This window comes from Petromyzon marinus, chromosome 1, assembly GCF_048934315.1.
Source record: "Petromyzon marinus isolate PM22_M1 ecotype Great Lakes invasive population chromosome 1, UKy_Petmar_22M1.pri1.0, whole genome shotgun sequence".
NCBI classification, from domain to species: domain Eukaryota; kingdom Metazoa; phylum Chordata; class Hyperoartia; order Petromyzontiformes; family Petromyzontidae; genus Petromyzon; species Petromyzon marinus.
In genome coordinates, this window is record NC_133667.1 from 18,842,352 (window position 1) to 18,859,718 (window position 17,367).

Genomic DNA, 17,367 nt, shown 5'->3' on the forward strand with positions numbered 1-17,367 from the left:
ATAATCAACCACAGATTGGTAACAAAGCAGGAATCGTCTGTAATAACTCTCCCTTTGCAACCCAATTAATTCGTGATGTGGTGTGAATCCGAGTGAAATACACATCATTTTTACTCGGAGTGAGTGAGCTGCCGATAGTGGTTGCAGGGTTTGCATGACCCAATTAAATAAACGAATGCAAATAATTTAATCTAGGCATTTATCCTAAGAGTAAATATATTTTTAATCGGTGAATCGACACAGATACAAGCCTAAAGTTAGGAAGTGTCAGTGTACCTTTTGTGCGGCCTGGAGCCATCTTTCCCACCAGTGGTCCGTCATGGATCAGCTCATTGGTGAGCATGTCATCGCGATTGAAGGGAAGGCCACTCTTGAAGGTTGTGTGCGCCTTGGCCTCGATGCGCCCAACCAGCTCCTCTAGACGCTGCTGCTTGCGGTATTGGCTGACCTGCTCATCCACATTGCTCAGGATGGCACGAAGCGAGGACACCGCACGTGTCAGGTGCATATGCTCCGAGATGCCCTCTGTGAGACAAAACAGGGCATGGAGAAAAATAATTACATATGAAGTAGATAAAAAAAAAAATTTTTATGCATGACAACTTCAATTCGTAAATTTTATATAAGTAAAACCTCACAAAAAATGTGGGGTAAACCGGACAGGCTACCTAAATACGTATATGCCTGTTCGGTCGATTTCATTTTGAGCAATGGGATAGCACTCAAATTAGACAGGCACTTAACGGCCATGCTGTCCCTCCAGGCACTTAATTGCCCTCTAAGTGGCTGTGTCGCCCAAATCTACCCACCACTCCTTTAATATTGTGGATCACCATAGCCAGCAGAGCTTTACAAGTGTTAAGAAAATGCTGGAATAATAGTACTTCAGTTGTCCATAATTTAAATTCTTGTATCCACTTGAACTAAGTAATCTCCTCCACACTGCTCTAACGCCCCACACATTTCTCTTCTTGCTATGCTTTCCTCCATCCCCATCCACAGACAACTCTCTCCCACATATCGCGACAGGGAAGATGAAAACTTATTTTAGTCTGCAACGTTCTGAACTGGAAGGCGTTCCAAAGCCTCTGGGTGTCATGTCCATACCAAGTCACGTAACTGATGAGACTGTACAACATTTCCCAACGCAATTGCGGTTTCATGTACCGCTTCTATATGGCCTCTTCATATGACCACACATGATATCTTCACCAAATGACAAAGGTAAGCTTTGTTTGCAAATTTGCTACATAACAAATATGAACTATGACAGCAGGACATGGGGCAATGAATAGAGCAGGGCACACGTGCTCTGTGTAAGGCACAAAGGACTAAAAAAAAAATTATCCATGCAGATGGATTTTTGACTGTAGGATCTAGAACATCTGCCACTCACTCCACTACAGCTGCTTTCAATTCTTCCCAAAGTAGTTGCGATACGATTAATCTCTTTTGTAAAATGCAATAATGTCACATTATGGGAATCTTAAAACTTCACTGGGGCAAAATGTTAACATGCACATCTTTGTTATTTACTTCCCCGGCTTTGCTCTTCTGCAACAACTAGATTATGGCTTCAACCATGTATACCATCACCTCTAAATAATAAAGTGTATCCTGTGCGATGTTCTGGTTATAATGTAACATATTAGCATCTCTGTATTTTCTTCTTTCATACAGGGTTGCCAAGCATCCGGTCATATGATAAGATTTACTGGTTTTCAACCTTGCCGTACAGTGTCCACTCAATGCTTCCAACCCAGATGTCAAAAGTCTGTTTATTGGCACGTTTGCCCCGTGAAATGTTTGCACTACGACAGATTTCTCCATGCCTTACTCCCCACCAACCTGTTCCCAACTTGTATATTATTTTGGAAATGGGAAAAGTCGGCAAGCCTCGATGTCATCACGTGACAGTCATGCACCTTTTGTGTACTTGAGAATACGATCGAGGAGTGGAGGGTACTTGGTGATTCGCTGCGTAACGAGAAGCACGCACTCCAGGAAGCCCTTCCGCCGCACTTGTGGATTCTTACTCTGCTTCTGCATGGGGCACAGTCGCCAGCCAAACATGTCAGCTCACAGTAGTTTTGTCATGTCCTAGGTCAATAATCAACCATGTTAAATTGAAACTAAATTACAAAACGTAAGATGAGCAACGTTTATTCAAATGCAATACATGTGACTCGTGTATATCGTGTGGAATTTCAATTTCACAAAGACAGCACGTACCCGCACGAAAATCTGCATCTTCTTATCTTTGGTCAGAAGTTCTTTGAAATTACTGACAGACTCACTCTGTTTACTGCAGAAGGCCCCATACAAATCCTTCATCTTCACACCCAGATCACCTGTAAACTGTGCAAAAACACAAAAATTGACTCCTCTGATTACTAAACTGCAATTAATAAAACACAATACACTATATAAGTCCTCATAAACCATTGTTTTGAGATTACCTTCCAATTTCTGATGTCCCTTAATGCTATCGATTCCTCGGCATTAAATGTGAATGCATCATTATGAACAGCAGAGCATAACAAATTACAGCTTAAGTCAAATTAGAGCTACAAATACACTTTTGATATTTCATTTCGCAAGCGATGGATTTTTAAGGAAATCATCCTGTTTTCTGTACAACCGGTGCCACCAAACAAAGTTAATCTTCAACAAAAACTCACTTACTATGGCCCATATATTCACTGAGTATTTATTGCAAATTTTCCAGGTCATTGGTAAACTGTAGTAGTCATATATTATCTATGTATGTCTGTACAACATGCTATATTCTTGAACATCTGATTGCATACATTGAATATACTTTCAAATGATACTTAAAGTTCAACTGATAATAATTCTGATGCGATAAATGACAAACCTGTTCGAGCAGAAGGTCTCCGATGTGATGAATGACAAAGTTTTGCTGGCTGTCTGGCTGCAGGCTGTCCTTCTGACGGGTCAACAGGGTGTCTAGGAATTGCGTGTGAAATGAATTGAGCTCATCAAGCCGGGGGAAGATACGATCCACCACAACTTGATCTAGCTGCACATCGTTCTGAAGGCCTTTCCGGTACACCTCGGACAGGATACGCAGTGTCCTCACATAGTTCATCTCCGTCTGTATCAGCTCTGTTCGCAAACAAAGCCATGAATGTAATTCAAATATATACAGTAGCATGCAATTTGGCAACAACAGTATGTGTTAATTCTATCATTATGGAGCAGAGAATGGAGGTCAATAGTTCTTTCTGTGACCACTCATGATTTAATAATGAAAACCGATCGAGCAATATGAAGATAGAGAGGGCATCGCAGTTACTAATGTCATGTGATACTTTTAAAAAGTCATAATTTCTCACCCTGGCCAGATGGAATGAACTCTTTTGTCTGGAGCATTAAGAAAATGGGTCATATCTTGAGAAATTGTCTCTCTGGGACGAGTAATATTCCATTGTAGTATTCAATTGTGAAAATAGGCAACATCTGTTTAGGTATATAGGTGTGAGGGACTTAATAAAAGTATATCCAAATTTAAGGAATATATCCTATTTCATTAGTTACATACAAAATTAAATACACGACAAAAACACATCTATGAGCCATAACTATAATTAAATGACTCAAGTTGTCCATGATGTACCAACTTATTTTATAGACAACTCTGTGAATTGGGAATACAATTTTAAATTGGTGGCACAAACCCATAATTCAGCATTTTGGAGGTGAAATTGGTATGTTGCACTGAAAAGATCATGCATGTAAAACACTTGCCCTCAGAGCAATGAGGTGGCCAGTAGATGACATTGCAGAACATTGGTGGCTGAATTATATTATATTGAGCTTACTCGATGGAATGTTTCCTCCCACATGCCAACTAAGGAAATGGGTAAATATTCCATTGCAGAAGGCACTGGAATTATGTGCTAGAGGCATGATTGACTGAAAGACTTATTTACTAATAAAATGACCCAAAGTCTAGTGTGCGGACTGCTAAACAATGCTTGCGTATACAATATATATACAAGTAAAAATGGTCAATGTCAACTGGTTATAGAGTGCTTACAAGCCATATCTTTTGTTTTCACGAGAAAAAGGTGATGTTTTTATGGCCCTTTATCAATCCACTGCTAGATCAAGGTCTCCCCATACCATGTTCGATGGTGAGGGGGGAAATCTAGGAACCAGATCAGATATCTCTCACAGAGATGTTAGCCACCGTCCAGAATTAAACTCGGGTCACTGGATTGATAGCGCAGTGTGCTAGCCACTGCTTGACCACTCCACTCCCATGATTCACGATCGTGAACACTGGAGGTCCTGCACTTCCTGGTGATGATGCTCTCAAGCTGTGTCAAAGGTGAATTGAAGCTCATACAAGGAGCAGAGAGTCATCGAATGCCATAATTAAGTCGTGGGATATTTGTGTTCATTCCACGTGGCAATTTAATGCTTAATATTGAGATGTCTGCCAAAACATTTGACACCCAAGCCACAACATGTCATTTATTACACATTCGATGATGAGGGACATCAAGAAGCCCCAGAATCTGCTTTAGTTCATGACGTTGCATTTGGTGGTAATAATGAGAGTATTTTATCATATAAAGCGAGTGAACTCCCTTGTCCACGCAACATTATTTGAACTTAGGCGATGATACTTCCGCTTGTTTTAATCCACCATTAAACTTCTCTGGAAATCATTGATCACTCACTGAATATAGATCTCCCCAGCCTTGGCAAATAATAGTATTTGTAAGGAACAAGATAAGAGAAGTTATATTGTGTAACACTTATTAGCCATATCAACATTTACACAATCAAATTTACCACAAATAAATAATACAAACAGAACAAGTACAATGTATTTAAGTCGTATCACATTTTCAAGAGAAATGTGATTACAAGGTAGGGTCCGTCTGAGTCACAAGTATTGTGCATGTGATGTGAAATTAACTCCCCCCCCCCCACCTTATACACTCGTAAACATGTCACATGACTCTCCCTCATCCCGGGCCATTACTCTACACTGGGCTCACATGCAAACATAACCCTTACTCAAGCTGTTACTCTCAGACACATGACACATTTACTTCCACATCATAGCCATTACCCTTCAGTGCCACCCCCTGCTCCGGGAAAGACAATAAGATGGCTAAGACAATAAGACGAGGCAAGGTTTCATGCATTCCCTTTCACAGAACTCAACATCTTCCAACCCTATTCTTGTTGGCTCCTTTCTACTTACAATGGAGCAAAACGTAACAATGCAGAATATAATGTTAAATTATATATAACATTGAAAATAATCACGAATGGCTCCTGCTCATACAATTAGTGTACCAGTAGCATTGGATTATAAAGCCTCAATGTGCCAATGAGATACAATTTTTGTATTTAATCAAATACTACTATGAAAGATTGTCTTTGAAGGCTCTTAGCCGAGGAGCAAAGGTTACGTCCTGTTTGATTCAACTCTCTTACACACGCGTTAACTATTTATTTACCTTTCAATTATATATTGCAGCAGTAAAAGTAGCAACTTTGCAAAGTCATTTTATGAAAATCAATCATGACAGACATTTTTTTAAACCAATAAGCCACATTGGCGTGAAATACATTAAAACTATCAATGATTTGCAGAAGAGGGAGGAAAGCGTCCATGAGCTCATATGGAAGAGTGATCTAGAAATAAATTTTATTATATTTTGCCCTTGACCCTCTAAGAACGACTTGTGACCTGATGGCTGAGGGTCACTGCATGGTGGCCGAGTATGTCAACAGGATTGTCATGTTACCATCTTAAGCATACATGTTAGCACTTAAATTTTTATTTAAAGCTTTCATGACTGCAGGGATTCATATTCTTGGTTCCTTCGGTAAAGTGATGATGATTGCTTGTGTTGCAGTCGAAACGTCGTGAGAATTTTTATCGCTTTATATATTTTTCTATTTTATTGTTTCCCTTCTACGTGACTTTACCGAAAGAACCAAGAATATGTCAGTACTTCTCATATATTAAGCATTGTACCTTGGTAAAAATGTGTTCCTCGAATCAATGCTGCCATCTACAGGTGTTCTTCCTAACTATATTATAGTATTGTTACAATTGCTAAATGAGTGAAATGTTATTCATAATAAATTGGAAATTGTATTTATATGGCATGAACATTTGTTTAAAGCCGTTTTAAAAGATTTAACATATATCTACAGCCAAAAGGCATATAGCCCAGCAATCAGGCTTTCTTAGACAAAGAGGATGATGTTGCAGATGTCACACGGGGGGGACTGCTGGTACATTGGTTAACAGATTGTGCTATGAACCTGGTGATATGGGTTCAAATCCTGGGCACACTGCCCCTAATGAGGTGAAGTATAGTCAAACTGTGTAGATATTGGCTACAAAAGGGACAAAATAAGTTAAACAAACAACCATACAATTTAAAAGATGTAGGGAGGGGCCTTTATCAAGCAGTGTATTGACAAAAGGATGTACTTTATTTTTATTAGCACTAAACCCCATTGTGTTAGATCATTATCCACGTGTGTATTATGCACTCCTTTTGCCTTACCATAAATAACTTCTTGCCTTCTGACAATATCCTTCTTCTGCTTCTTGACAAACTTCTCATCCATGGCCACACTCCATGACTCAGCTTCAAATAGCTTCTGTTCCATCTCAAAGTCGTACATTAAATTTGTCAAGGACATATCTCCTGCACCAGTCCAGGGAGAAAAAATAGCGTGAAGAATTAGAAACCTCTCAGCATTTTCCATAGGCTCATATAGTAGGAGTTAGAGATCCACAGTTCACTTTCACATTCATAAACATAAAAGCCTGCTTTTGAAACCACTTCCTTGAACAGATGTCATCAAAAGATTTTCAAACATATATAATGCAAAGAATCAGAATATTTATTTACACCGGAGGAATCCGATTAGCAATCAAGCTCTTTTTCACAGATGCTCAGTAGGAGCGGCTCAGAATGTTGCAAATGATAGGAAAAGTAAGCAAATCACTTAAAATATATATACCAAAAATAAAAAATTCTTATCTTACCAGGTAAAGGTTACTAAGCTATTAACTTATTTTCAGAAGCGACCTGGCCACATAGGATCGCTCAACAAAGTGGCTTAAAATGTGGAAATGTAAAGCAGCTCAAGCATCTAAATGCATTTGGAATGATGAGTGAAATTGCATGTTTATGTGCACAGGCTAAAATACTTAAAATATAATTTCATAGATCAAAGGAGGTCTAATGATGTAGATGCTCACCCCGAGCCCTCATTACTTTGATAGTGCATTGTCTTTGAGCTGTACGCCTTTTGGCGTCATCTGGTCGAGCACCAATTGGGTCGAGGCTCAAAAGAAAGCCGTCCCTTGGTGTGGACCAATCAGTTTCAAGGACAATGCATATATTATCATAGTATGTTTTTGTTTGCATTTTGACTGAAGGTATTGTGGTTAATGCAGACATGAATCCTTGTAAAAAGGTTTCAGTTTTGTTGCCAGAAAAAAGGGGAAAAACCCCATTATTATATTATAATTTCATAGGTTAACAAATATCACCCTGGCAAACACTTCAAATTCTCAGAAATGTTGCTGCAATCGTGGAAAATCTCATTCATAACACTATAACATTTACACAAAGTAGATCAAACTTTTAAATTACAGCTTAAATTGTGCCAAAACCCTCATCTCAAGTACCCATATAGTCGTCTGCTACCTGATTTTATTGAAACAATATTTGAGGAGCTATAAATGTCTTCATATACCCTCAAACTAACAATCTATCCTGGATGATTCAACACGTGTTACAACAAATACTGAAAATGTGTACTGCCTGGCCCTGTGCTACATTAAAATGTTCAGACCGTATAGGTCTGCACTCACTCCTTTTACAAGTGCTCATATAAGAGACAAGTGATTAAATACTAGACCAGTGGCTGACTATACAAGTCAGTTGGTGATATCCTAACCTTTTTGGGAAAATTGTAATACCTGAACAGTAATAAACATTATTGTGTCTTTAGCAATGTGTAAAATGGTTTAAAAAAAATTGGATGCTCAAACTCCTCAATGAGCCAACAAGTCTTCAGAAAGCAATGATTATTCTGCCAAGCAAAATTACATGTATACTAATCTGAATTATTACACATTTCTTCGTCATGAACTATTTTACACTCATTTAACTTTTTTTACCTTATTCTTTGTTTGCAGACTTTTATGTTCTGATATTTTGTAAAATTTTATAGTTCTATTTCACAGTTATATTTTTATTATTTAATTGTTCATGTCAAACAAGTCTAATGCCCATCACACAACTGAATTATAGCACTGCCGAGATCCTGCGTTTTGGCCGTAAGAAATGCAAGTTAAAACAGGCTCTTAAGTTTTACAAGTCTCAATGCAACAACCAAATATCCCAAATAATGACTGTTAGAGAATGAGTTTTGAGACTCGGTGAATAACTTATTAAAATTCTGTTAAGCTAGGTTAGGGCCCATTGTGAAGACATGTTTATTTTCTTCGGGAGGCTTAGGAGAATGTTTGTCATCAACTTTCATTCCCTTTGCTCCATTACTAGTAATTTAGCAAAGCAAGTAAGAAAATAGTCTGGACCTAATTCAGTCAAGGATAATTGTGAATTAATATATGCACATATACTATAGATTGAGAGATTGGTAATCTGCACAGTTGAAGGATGGCTTTATTGTGGCTCTGATTATTAGTCCTTAAACTGACATGGATTCTGTAGAACCTCTTTAGCCGTTTTACAATTTCAAAAACATTATTCTACATTATGCAAATTCAAAAGATAGCATATTTACATGTGGATATCTGTCTATTTGCCGGTTAGATAATCTTAAATATACATGTAAAAGAAACAAATGAAAGAGCTAAAATATCTCACCTTCATCCGTCAAAGACTCCATGGAGACACCAATGTTTTGGTGTGCCAGGACGAGGGAGTCAATGGACTGGGACATGCTCCCAAGAAGCGTGTGAACACCTTTATCCATATCCATATACCCGCTGTAATCAGGTAAAAACAGTATCATAAACAAATTACAAAATTACAGTTCAGATGGACATGTTCATGGATTACTTCATTACTTGTTAAAAATCGTGTGTGTATTGTACATAAGGATTTGTATATGCTCTAACCGACCTGTATTATTCCGACTTAAATGTGTGAGCCAATAGAGTTATAATTGTATGTGTATATGCAGTTGGAAAATACATGGGATTCTTCACCCCCTACTGCAAACACTAGCAGGACCCTTCTGGAAAAAGAGTCGTGAAACTCAGTAAGGCTTTATTGGGTAAACAAGCATTAATCATATACATTACGGCACTGAGTAATAGTTGTGTTCTCCTAAGAAAATGAATACCAATATAATGTTTACAACAACAAATATCGATAACACTATATACTTTTCATTGCTAGGATTATGTTGTTTACATATGGACTAAACTTCAGCTAATTTACAAAAACAAATATTAACAAAAAAACTATTAACAGCTTTTTGCAGTGCTTTTTTAATCTGCCTGCTTAAAAAATGATCAGATGAACATTCACCTGCAATATGCACCCATGACGTGCATTTCACAATACCCTTCATAAGTGACATTGTGCACAACACATGCATGCAGAACAAATGCTGCTTGGAGAACGTTTCTTTTGTGTGTGGTGCATGCAGCAGAACATACATTGGAATTCCTAATATGTCAGAGTTGTCCAAACTACCAAACTATGGCCAAAGGCCAAATCCAGATAGGGGCTTAAATATGGCCTGCTGCAGATTTAAAATTGTATCAAGTTAATAATCTTGGTCCACATTACATTTGTGGTAATTGTACATGCAGGGGGTACAGGCATAGTAAGTGACCCTCAATGAGACGACCATAGGAACAGCACACGCATGATTTTATCTCTGTACATATATCTTTCTCATATCTCTCTTCTGAATGTATCTAATTTATCTTTAATCTCTTATGAATCTCTCTCATTTCTCTTCTGAATTGCTTATATCTCCCTATTATATTTATGTCAGACGAAAAATATGTTATATTTCTTGTCTGAATATATCGCTAATCTTTTATATAGCCCAAGGCTGAAGATAAACCTCATGTCTCTCTTATGAATATCTTTCATGCATCTTATTCTCATATAAATTCAGATCTCTATCTCTTGTGGCTTTCTTTCATGAATCTCTCTCCTATCACTCACCTCCATATGTATGTATTATATGTTTGTGGTACAAGGTTCTCAGTAAGGATGTGTAGTGAGCCATGGAGTGGGTTATTCAGGCTGCACAATGGGTCATCAAGTGGCACAGTAGGCCGTACATAGGTTTATGCATGACTTTACCTTTACATATTTCACCCACTGTGTATTGGGGCAAGCATTGAGTTTTACAGTCGGGTATTTAGTGAGGGTATGGTGTAGTACACAGTGAGATGTTTCTTGCAGTGCATTGGTGGCCTATACAATAACCGATGTGGTTGATATCAGTGGTATGTAGTGATGTGTAATGCGATGTCAACATACCCTGCCATGTTGATAGTCGACACACTCTTGGAGAGTGTGGAGCTGCTGATGGGGGTACGAAAGGTATGACTTCGGTCCGAGAACATTAAGTCGGCTGCCTCATTTGGTAGCACGACTGAGCGTGGCCGCTCACGCCTTTGTGGTGTTGCTGCAAAAAGTACGCAGAAAGGACAAATCGGAGTGTTAAAACAGGTGTCATTTTAGCCTGTGCCATCAGAAGTTAAACATTACATACAACATTTGTTCTCAGATGTGTTCTTAGCTGTAACGCAGCTTATTCATGAATTGAATTCAGGAACATGAGACATTATGCTGAACATGTGGTAAAAAACAACAACCCTTCGTGCAGCCATAGTTCAAATGAGTTATCAGCACATATACAGCCCTTTTGTCATTCCAATGTTAGAAAAGGGCCTCCCCCCATGTTGTACAGACTAAGCCGGTTATCTAATAATACTTCACTCTGCTTGTCAGTGCAGGTTGGTGGAGGCAGGGAACACAGATACAGCAGCATGCGAGTACAATACAAAGATGGATTTTCTGCACTGCCCTCTGCTGCCCACAACATTGCCGAGAAGAAAACGTGATTTTACACCACCCATCAAAAACTAAAATCCATTTCCATTTTGTTCACGCCAGTGATTTGGTGATTAGGTTGGGTAGAATTTTTTATTGGAATTACTTATATCATGACATAGTGATGTAGATCCTTATGTAGTATTACAATGTACTAAGCACATGGTCCATAATGAGATAGTCAGTGTTTAGTTGGTGTGGTTAAGGGAATGATTCGACCTCTATGTAAAGATGTTCAATCACCAAATATATATCTATTGCAAGGCATCAAGTCTGCATTAACCACACATACTTGTGGAAAAACATGCAAACAACCATGCTCTAATAATATATGCATCGTCTTTGAAACTAATTGGCCTACACCAGAAACAACCTTCTTTGCGGCCTTGTCTCATGCGATGCAAGACCAGAGAATGGCAAAAGGTGAACAGTACAAAGGCAATGCAAGTATCAAAGTATTAATAGCTCGAGTTGAGCAGTTTTATATATATGGGACATTTTTGCCAGCATCAAAATGATGGAAAAAAGAATCGGCTTTAGCGTTTCTGGCAATAAAACAAGTGTTAAGATGTTCAAACACCAAATACTTGCATTGTCTTTGTACTGTTTGCATTTTGGCTTTCCCCAAATATACTTTACCTGACTCTACATACACTCAGTCTTAAGTTTTTTTTGCAGGATTAATTGACCCAACCTGACACACACATTAAAGCATAATATTTGGTCCTTATCCAAACTTTCCAAAACTGTACGCGAATAGGTAAGGAACACTGCATTTCACAGTCCACACGAGTGCGATGCACTGGTTGTCAAGAGGGAGTAAAAAGTGTGGCGACAATGGCATATGAACCCGACTAAAATGTCTGACACAAGGCATTGGGCTGTTTTTGTAATGGAGGGGGGGGGGGAGAAACTTGAGCAATGGATTTTTCCTGTTTTTTTGACAAAAGCAGCATTTTTTTTTAATCCATCAACACATGAATAAGGATCATAATATTTTGTTTTGCGCACAAAAACGTGCTGAAATGATCCATGCTTTTTCTGGTTAAGTACACTGATTTGCAAAAATACAGTAACAATATTAAATACAACATTTTTGTGGGACATAACTTTTTGTGCACATTTTTTATTTGTTTTTATTTTTAGTGGTTTGAGAATGTTACAATGTTACAATCAGACTGAGTATCAAGGCAAAGCTTCACCCGCATAGCACAATTAACACTCACTTAAAATAATAAAAATTGGTATAAATGTTATAAAGAATACCAAACACTAAGTGGCATGTATAGTAAAACAATGATATGGAGCTATTAGTAGTTTGTGTATTTGTGTTCTATTTACCCATGTTATTCCAATTGTGTTGAAAGAATGTAGCATATCGTCTTATCAGCAACAAATGTAATAAATTTATTTATTTTTACAATCATGCCAAAATATTTTCATAAATGGATAACTGGTAATGCTATTTCAGATTTTATTGATAGAAAGTGACAATGCATCATAAAAAAGTTTCTCAACGCTTTCACATTAAACTTTGTATGACGTGTCAAGCGTCATCTGCCCACTTCATAAACGGTGGACAGAGTTTAAACAGAAAATGTATTCCACAATGTTGGTCGTCACTGCATTTGTCATGAAATGTTATGCATGTTAGAGCCATATTACGCTTATGTATCACTTACACAAATGTTAATCTTACTGATATTAACAATAAAATTATGACAATTTTATAAATGCTCATAGAAAAGCTTTGTAGCCAATAAAAGGTACAAACTTGAGATAGTTGCAAAAGTAGGCTTCCCTGTATCTGGAAGTTGCATCGGGCTTGGAATTTCCTGCAAAAACAACATATATTAATTGAAGGCAAATTTAACTCCCATTCGCGTAACATGATGCAATACAAGCTGCTATTGTAGCTGTGAGCCCTATACATGTTTCATCAAATGTACACAATGACCGTTTTAAGTAGGGGTAGAATGAACAGGTCACAAGTGAAACACAAACTCAATGTTGATGCCACAGTTATCAGATGACCTGTAGGTGGCCTGGCTGTTAAAGGTGAACAGAATGTATGTTTGGAAACAAGTGTCGTGATAGCAAGTCCGTTGCTAGGGATGTCTCCCCGAACTATGATCTTCCTTAAAGGGGTGTGGCACAGAAGATTTCTTTCTCAATTCTAATGCAAACATTAGAACATACACTGTTCATACTCCATTGTGACATGACATGCCCCCTTCAAGGTGCTTTTCTGCAGTAGCAGCATAATGTTGTACAACCAAGGCAATGTTTGACTGAAACCTTTAGTTAGGGTAAGGTTTTTACTTGAAATACTATATTTAGTATTGCAAAGGATACATGGACATCAGTACAAGGAAATAATCATTAATAATACTATATTTTTGGATTTGTTAATAATTTTCAAATCTGGAATATAAGCCAAATCATGCGTAGCAAAAATATAGTAAAACATGGTAAATTAAGATACTGCACCCTGAACATCCCCTTTACTTCTCATGATATATTTTAATAGCCCAACAATAGCAGCAAAAAATTATGCAGGCTTGTTAAGGAGTATATGAAGAACACGTAGGTTCAAAAATATTCCCCATATATGTACTCATTCATTCTCCACTATAAATTAAATATTTCAATTGAACAAATCACAACATTACAAACACTGATGCTAACACACATTAATATTTGTAAACATATTAACAATACTACACAACTTAAATTTTATACTTCAACTATTTACGTGATTCTAGAAAGAAAACAAGCATGTTACGCTATACTGATAACAATTCAGGTTAACTTAAAAAGCAAATATATCCTTACCCTGAGCTTGTTCATAGGACAGGGTGGTACTTTGTCTTTGCATGCTTTATGGGCCATCACGCTGCAATCTGAGCAAGCAATACAACAGCTGTACGTTTTTATGGGTTGCTTGTTTCATGCATGCAAATACAGTGAGAATTTTCATTTGAAGTGTTGGTACATTAAATCGAATTAAAAACTAACACAAATATTAATACGTGGTTAAACAAAGCGTCTCAAAATAACATTTTCAAATAAAGTTATCAGTCGTAAGAAAATATTAAATTTTTTGGCCAAAATATTAATTTATCAAGTCCCTGGTGGGAACACGAACAGAATGTCAAGGAAATTCAAGCTGGGGAGTTCATTCAGAAACTATACAACACATATATGGTCAGTGAACTCCATAATGTACTTGTGCACACAACAAGGCATTTGCTATGACAAGACCTGCATACATGAAGCACCATGCAATAGTAGTGGCAGAAACTAACATCCTCTATCATAAGCGTCATAGGTTCTTCATAGGTTAATGTGTCCCCATCACGGATGGACATATCAGGTAAAGGATTACTTTATAAATGAATGCAATACCATGTATGAAAAACAAGTTCAGGTTTAAGCATAAACATTAAATTATATATAATTTCACTCCAAAAAGTTCATCTTCAAATGAAGAAAAGCAGGAAAATCAATGCACATTACCAATATGGCATGGATCAAAAACAGACAATTAAAATTTTACGAATCTCTAAAGTGCATACAGGAGATATGTATGCTTGCAATTACACTGAAAAAAATCAACAGGAATGAATGGATCAGATAATAAATACAAATCTCGAGTATTCATATTAATTCTGAAGCAAAGTTCGTCAGGCTTGGGCAGGACGCGTCAATAGCAGGGATGATGGCAGACTGGACAAATCAGATGATGAAATGGTACCCAAATGAAAGAATGTGACCAAGAGAACTGCCAGAAAGGTGATTAGTACAAGTTCAGATGTAAAATTGATTGTGGCATCATAGGACATTGAGGAATATGGGGGGGGGGGGACCTTTCATCAAGTAGTGAACAGACAAGGGGTAGTGGAACAGACAAGGTTTTACGCTCTCACTCCAAAATGTTGCAACTGTTAATGTTGAGCAAGACATGATGCAGTAACAGGAATGGCTAATTTATAGAATACTTACTCTGGCAGCGCATGGCTTCCTTGTGCTTCAGAATGGCGGAACAGTAACGACAATGCGCCGACATAGGTGGAGGGCTTACCACCTCAAATTGGTGGCCAGTGCCCATTTGTGGCCCTTTTTCCTTGTCACGCTCTTTCAGTCGATCCTTCTCTTTTTGTTTCCCCTGCAAGTGGTTGAATTGACACACACAAACATCTCCCTTTTAACTAACATTGGTCAAGTAAATGCTGTTACCAATCACATGGATGGCCGCCATGGCAATACTATATATGTGTCGTAGAAAGTCTAGCAAAACAACAAATGGCTTTCTATTTGCATTTCTGGCGTCTACACACCACACAAGGTATTCACGATCTGGTGGAGTTAAACTAAGGCAAATAATGTACATCTTCAGAAATCTAAACTCACCGTACTTTAAATTTTACACAGCACACAATGTAATCTCCATAACAGCACTCTTTCCGCACAGATACAAATTATATGAAAAGACAAAAAACCATTAAGTACATAATATGATACACATAAATATAAACAATTGTTCAAATAATTCAAGATTTGAAGCTTTCGTGACTGCAAGAATTCATACTCTTTGGTTCTATTCGGTAAAGTCACGTAGGTAAAAAACAAATTAAAAATAAAATAAAAGAAACAATTAAAACACGACGTTTCGGAGGCAACGCAAGCTTCCTTCATCAGGTGGGACCAGTCACAGCCAGTGATTTTGGCTGTGACTGGTGACTTTACCGAATAGAACCAAAGAGTAATTGTTCAAATACTTTTTGCTTCTGCAGTTTATTAATATTAACAGGTGTTAATTTAATAACATTAGATATATTAATGCCGGTCGATAGATATATGGAAAAGAAACACGTAAGCCTTGAATACCACGTAAGGCATTACCTTCGGCAAATTAAACGTAAAAGACATTGTAGCAGTTCAAGACGATGACGAAGTAATGCCACGCAAAACGGTCTATACTTCCTTGCTGCTGCTAACACTCATCACAAAACGTTGCTCAAAAGCGACGCTACACAATTCAGAGTTTCACTTAGATGACTGAAAACCACCATATGCTTCTGGCGGTAATCAAGAATTTACAATTTTTGAAAAAAAACTATGTTTTACATACTTTCGGAAAGACTAAAATTTTGTACTGCTTCAGCTAAACGTACACTGAAGGAACTGCGCACTTAAAGTCTCCTCGTTTGTACTTTAACCCCTGCAGATAAGACCTGAACTTTCTACAGTGAATCACGTTACTACATGCCACTAAAACCCCACCCTTCCGACACTGTACTCAATAATGACGTTGAACATGTCAACGAGCCGACTGATCCTTAAACTTCCTATAAGAACATCACGTCAAGGATTTTAGATTTGTAGTTAAAGACAACTAAATGATGCTTTGTAACACACGACCAAAGTAGATTGTGTAAATATTGCATACAAGCTTGAAACATAGCACCAAAATTAGGACCAATATCTATATCTGCCATACCACACCAGTTTTGATATTTACATTACATAAACTGACACCAATTGGTCATCCAAAATTATACTTTGTTGTTGTTTGACTATACAATGGCAAAATACAATTGAAAAAATTGCATTTCATATAAACACAAATTATTTGGTAATTGTTTCTAATAGGGTATTTACATGAATGCAAACTTGTATTTAGGATGTTTTCATTGTGCACTATAACATTCTCACTTTCTACAAAAAACTGGATATCATGGATATGCCTCAAATTCGAATTTAATACTAACCTATAGTGTGACTGAGTTCTAGAAAGCACATATAAGGCTACATATGCATATATTTTTCAATGCTCAATTACAGCACTCGCAATATTAACAGCAAGACTCAGTATTACACCATACAAACTCAACCAAATTGTTTTAATTTCACTAGATATGTTTAGGTTGTTGATGAATACAATACGGAGTTTATATATATTAATAATAATAATATACCAGTGGAAGGTATTATTACAGAGACTGTAGTTTTCAATTTTGATGCTGCAGCTTTCAATTAAAACATCCCGTAGTTTAATTTTCAATTTGTAATCACAAGACGACCATTATTGTAGTGATAATATAGGACCAGCAAATGGTTTGCACACTGTGCTATGAACCTGGCGAACTGAGTTATATTCCTGGCCATGGTTAACATCAGTGGCAACAGAACTTGCCCCGAGTGTTCCTTTCACTAATCTGCAGTGACCAGCATG

The 17,367-nt window shown here is 37.4% G+C and overlaps 1 protein-coding gene across 1 annotated transcript in view; it reads right to left on the reverse strand.

Annotated features, from left to right (window-relative positions):
- The window catches only part of LOC116948518 (uncharacterized), a 205,551-nt gene that overhangs the window by 10,848 nt on the left and 177,336 nt on the right, over window positions 1-17,367 (reverse strand). Inside the window, exons 15-24 of the mRNA XM_076072861.1 lie at window positions 15,135-15,297; window positions 13,965-14,032; window positions 12,904-12,964; window positions 10,554-10,701; window positions 8,913-9,034; window positions 6,570-6,713; window positions 2,879-3,129; window positions 2,233-2,358; window positions 1,926-2,043; window positions 277-525 (exon numbers count right to left, since the gene is read on the reverse strand). Of these exons, the coding sequence (XP_075928976.1) occupies window positions 277-525; window positions 1,926-2,043; window positions 2,233-2,358; window positions 2,879-3,129; window positions 6,570-6,713; window positions 8,913-9,034; window positions 10,554-10,701; window positions 12,904-12,964; window positions 13,965-14,032; window positions 15,135-15,297 (1,450 nt within the window). The remainder of the gene's footprint in view (window positions 1-276; window positions 526-1,925; window positions 2,044-2,232; window positions 2,359-2,878; window positions 3,130-6,569; window positions 6,714-8,912; window positions 9,035-10,553; window positions 10,702-12,903; window positions 12,965-13,964; window positions 14,033-15,134; window positions 15,298-17,367) is intronic.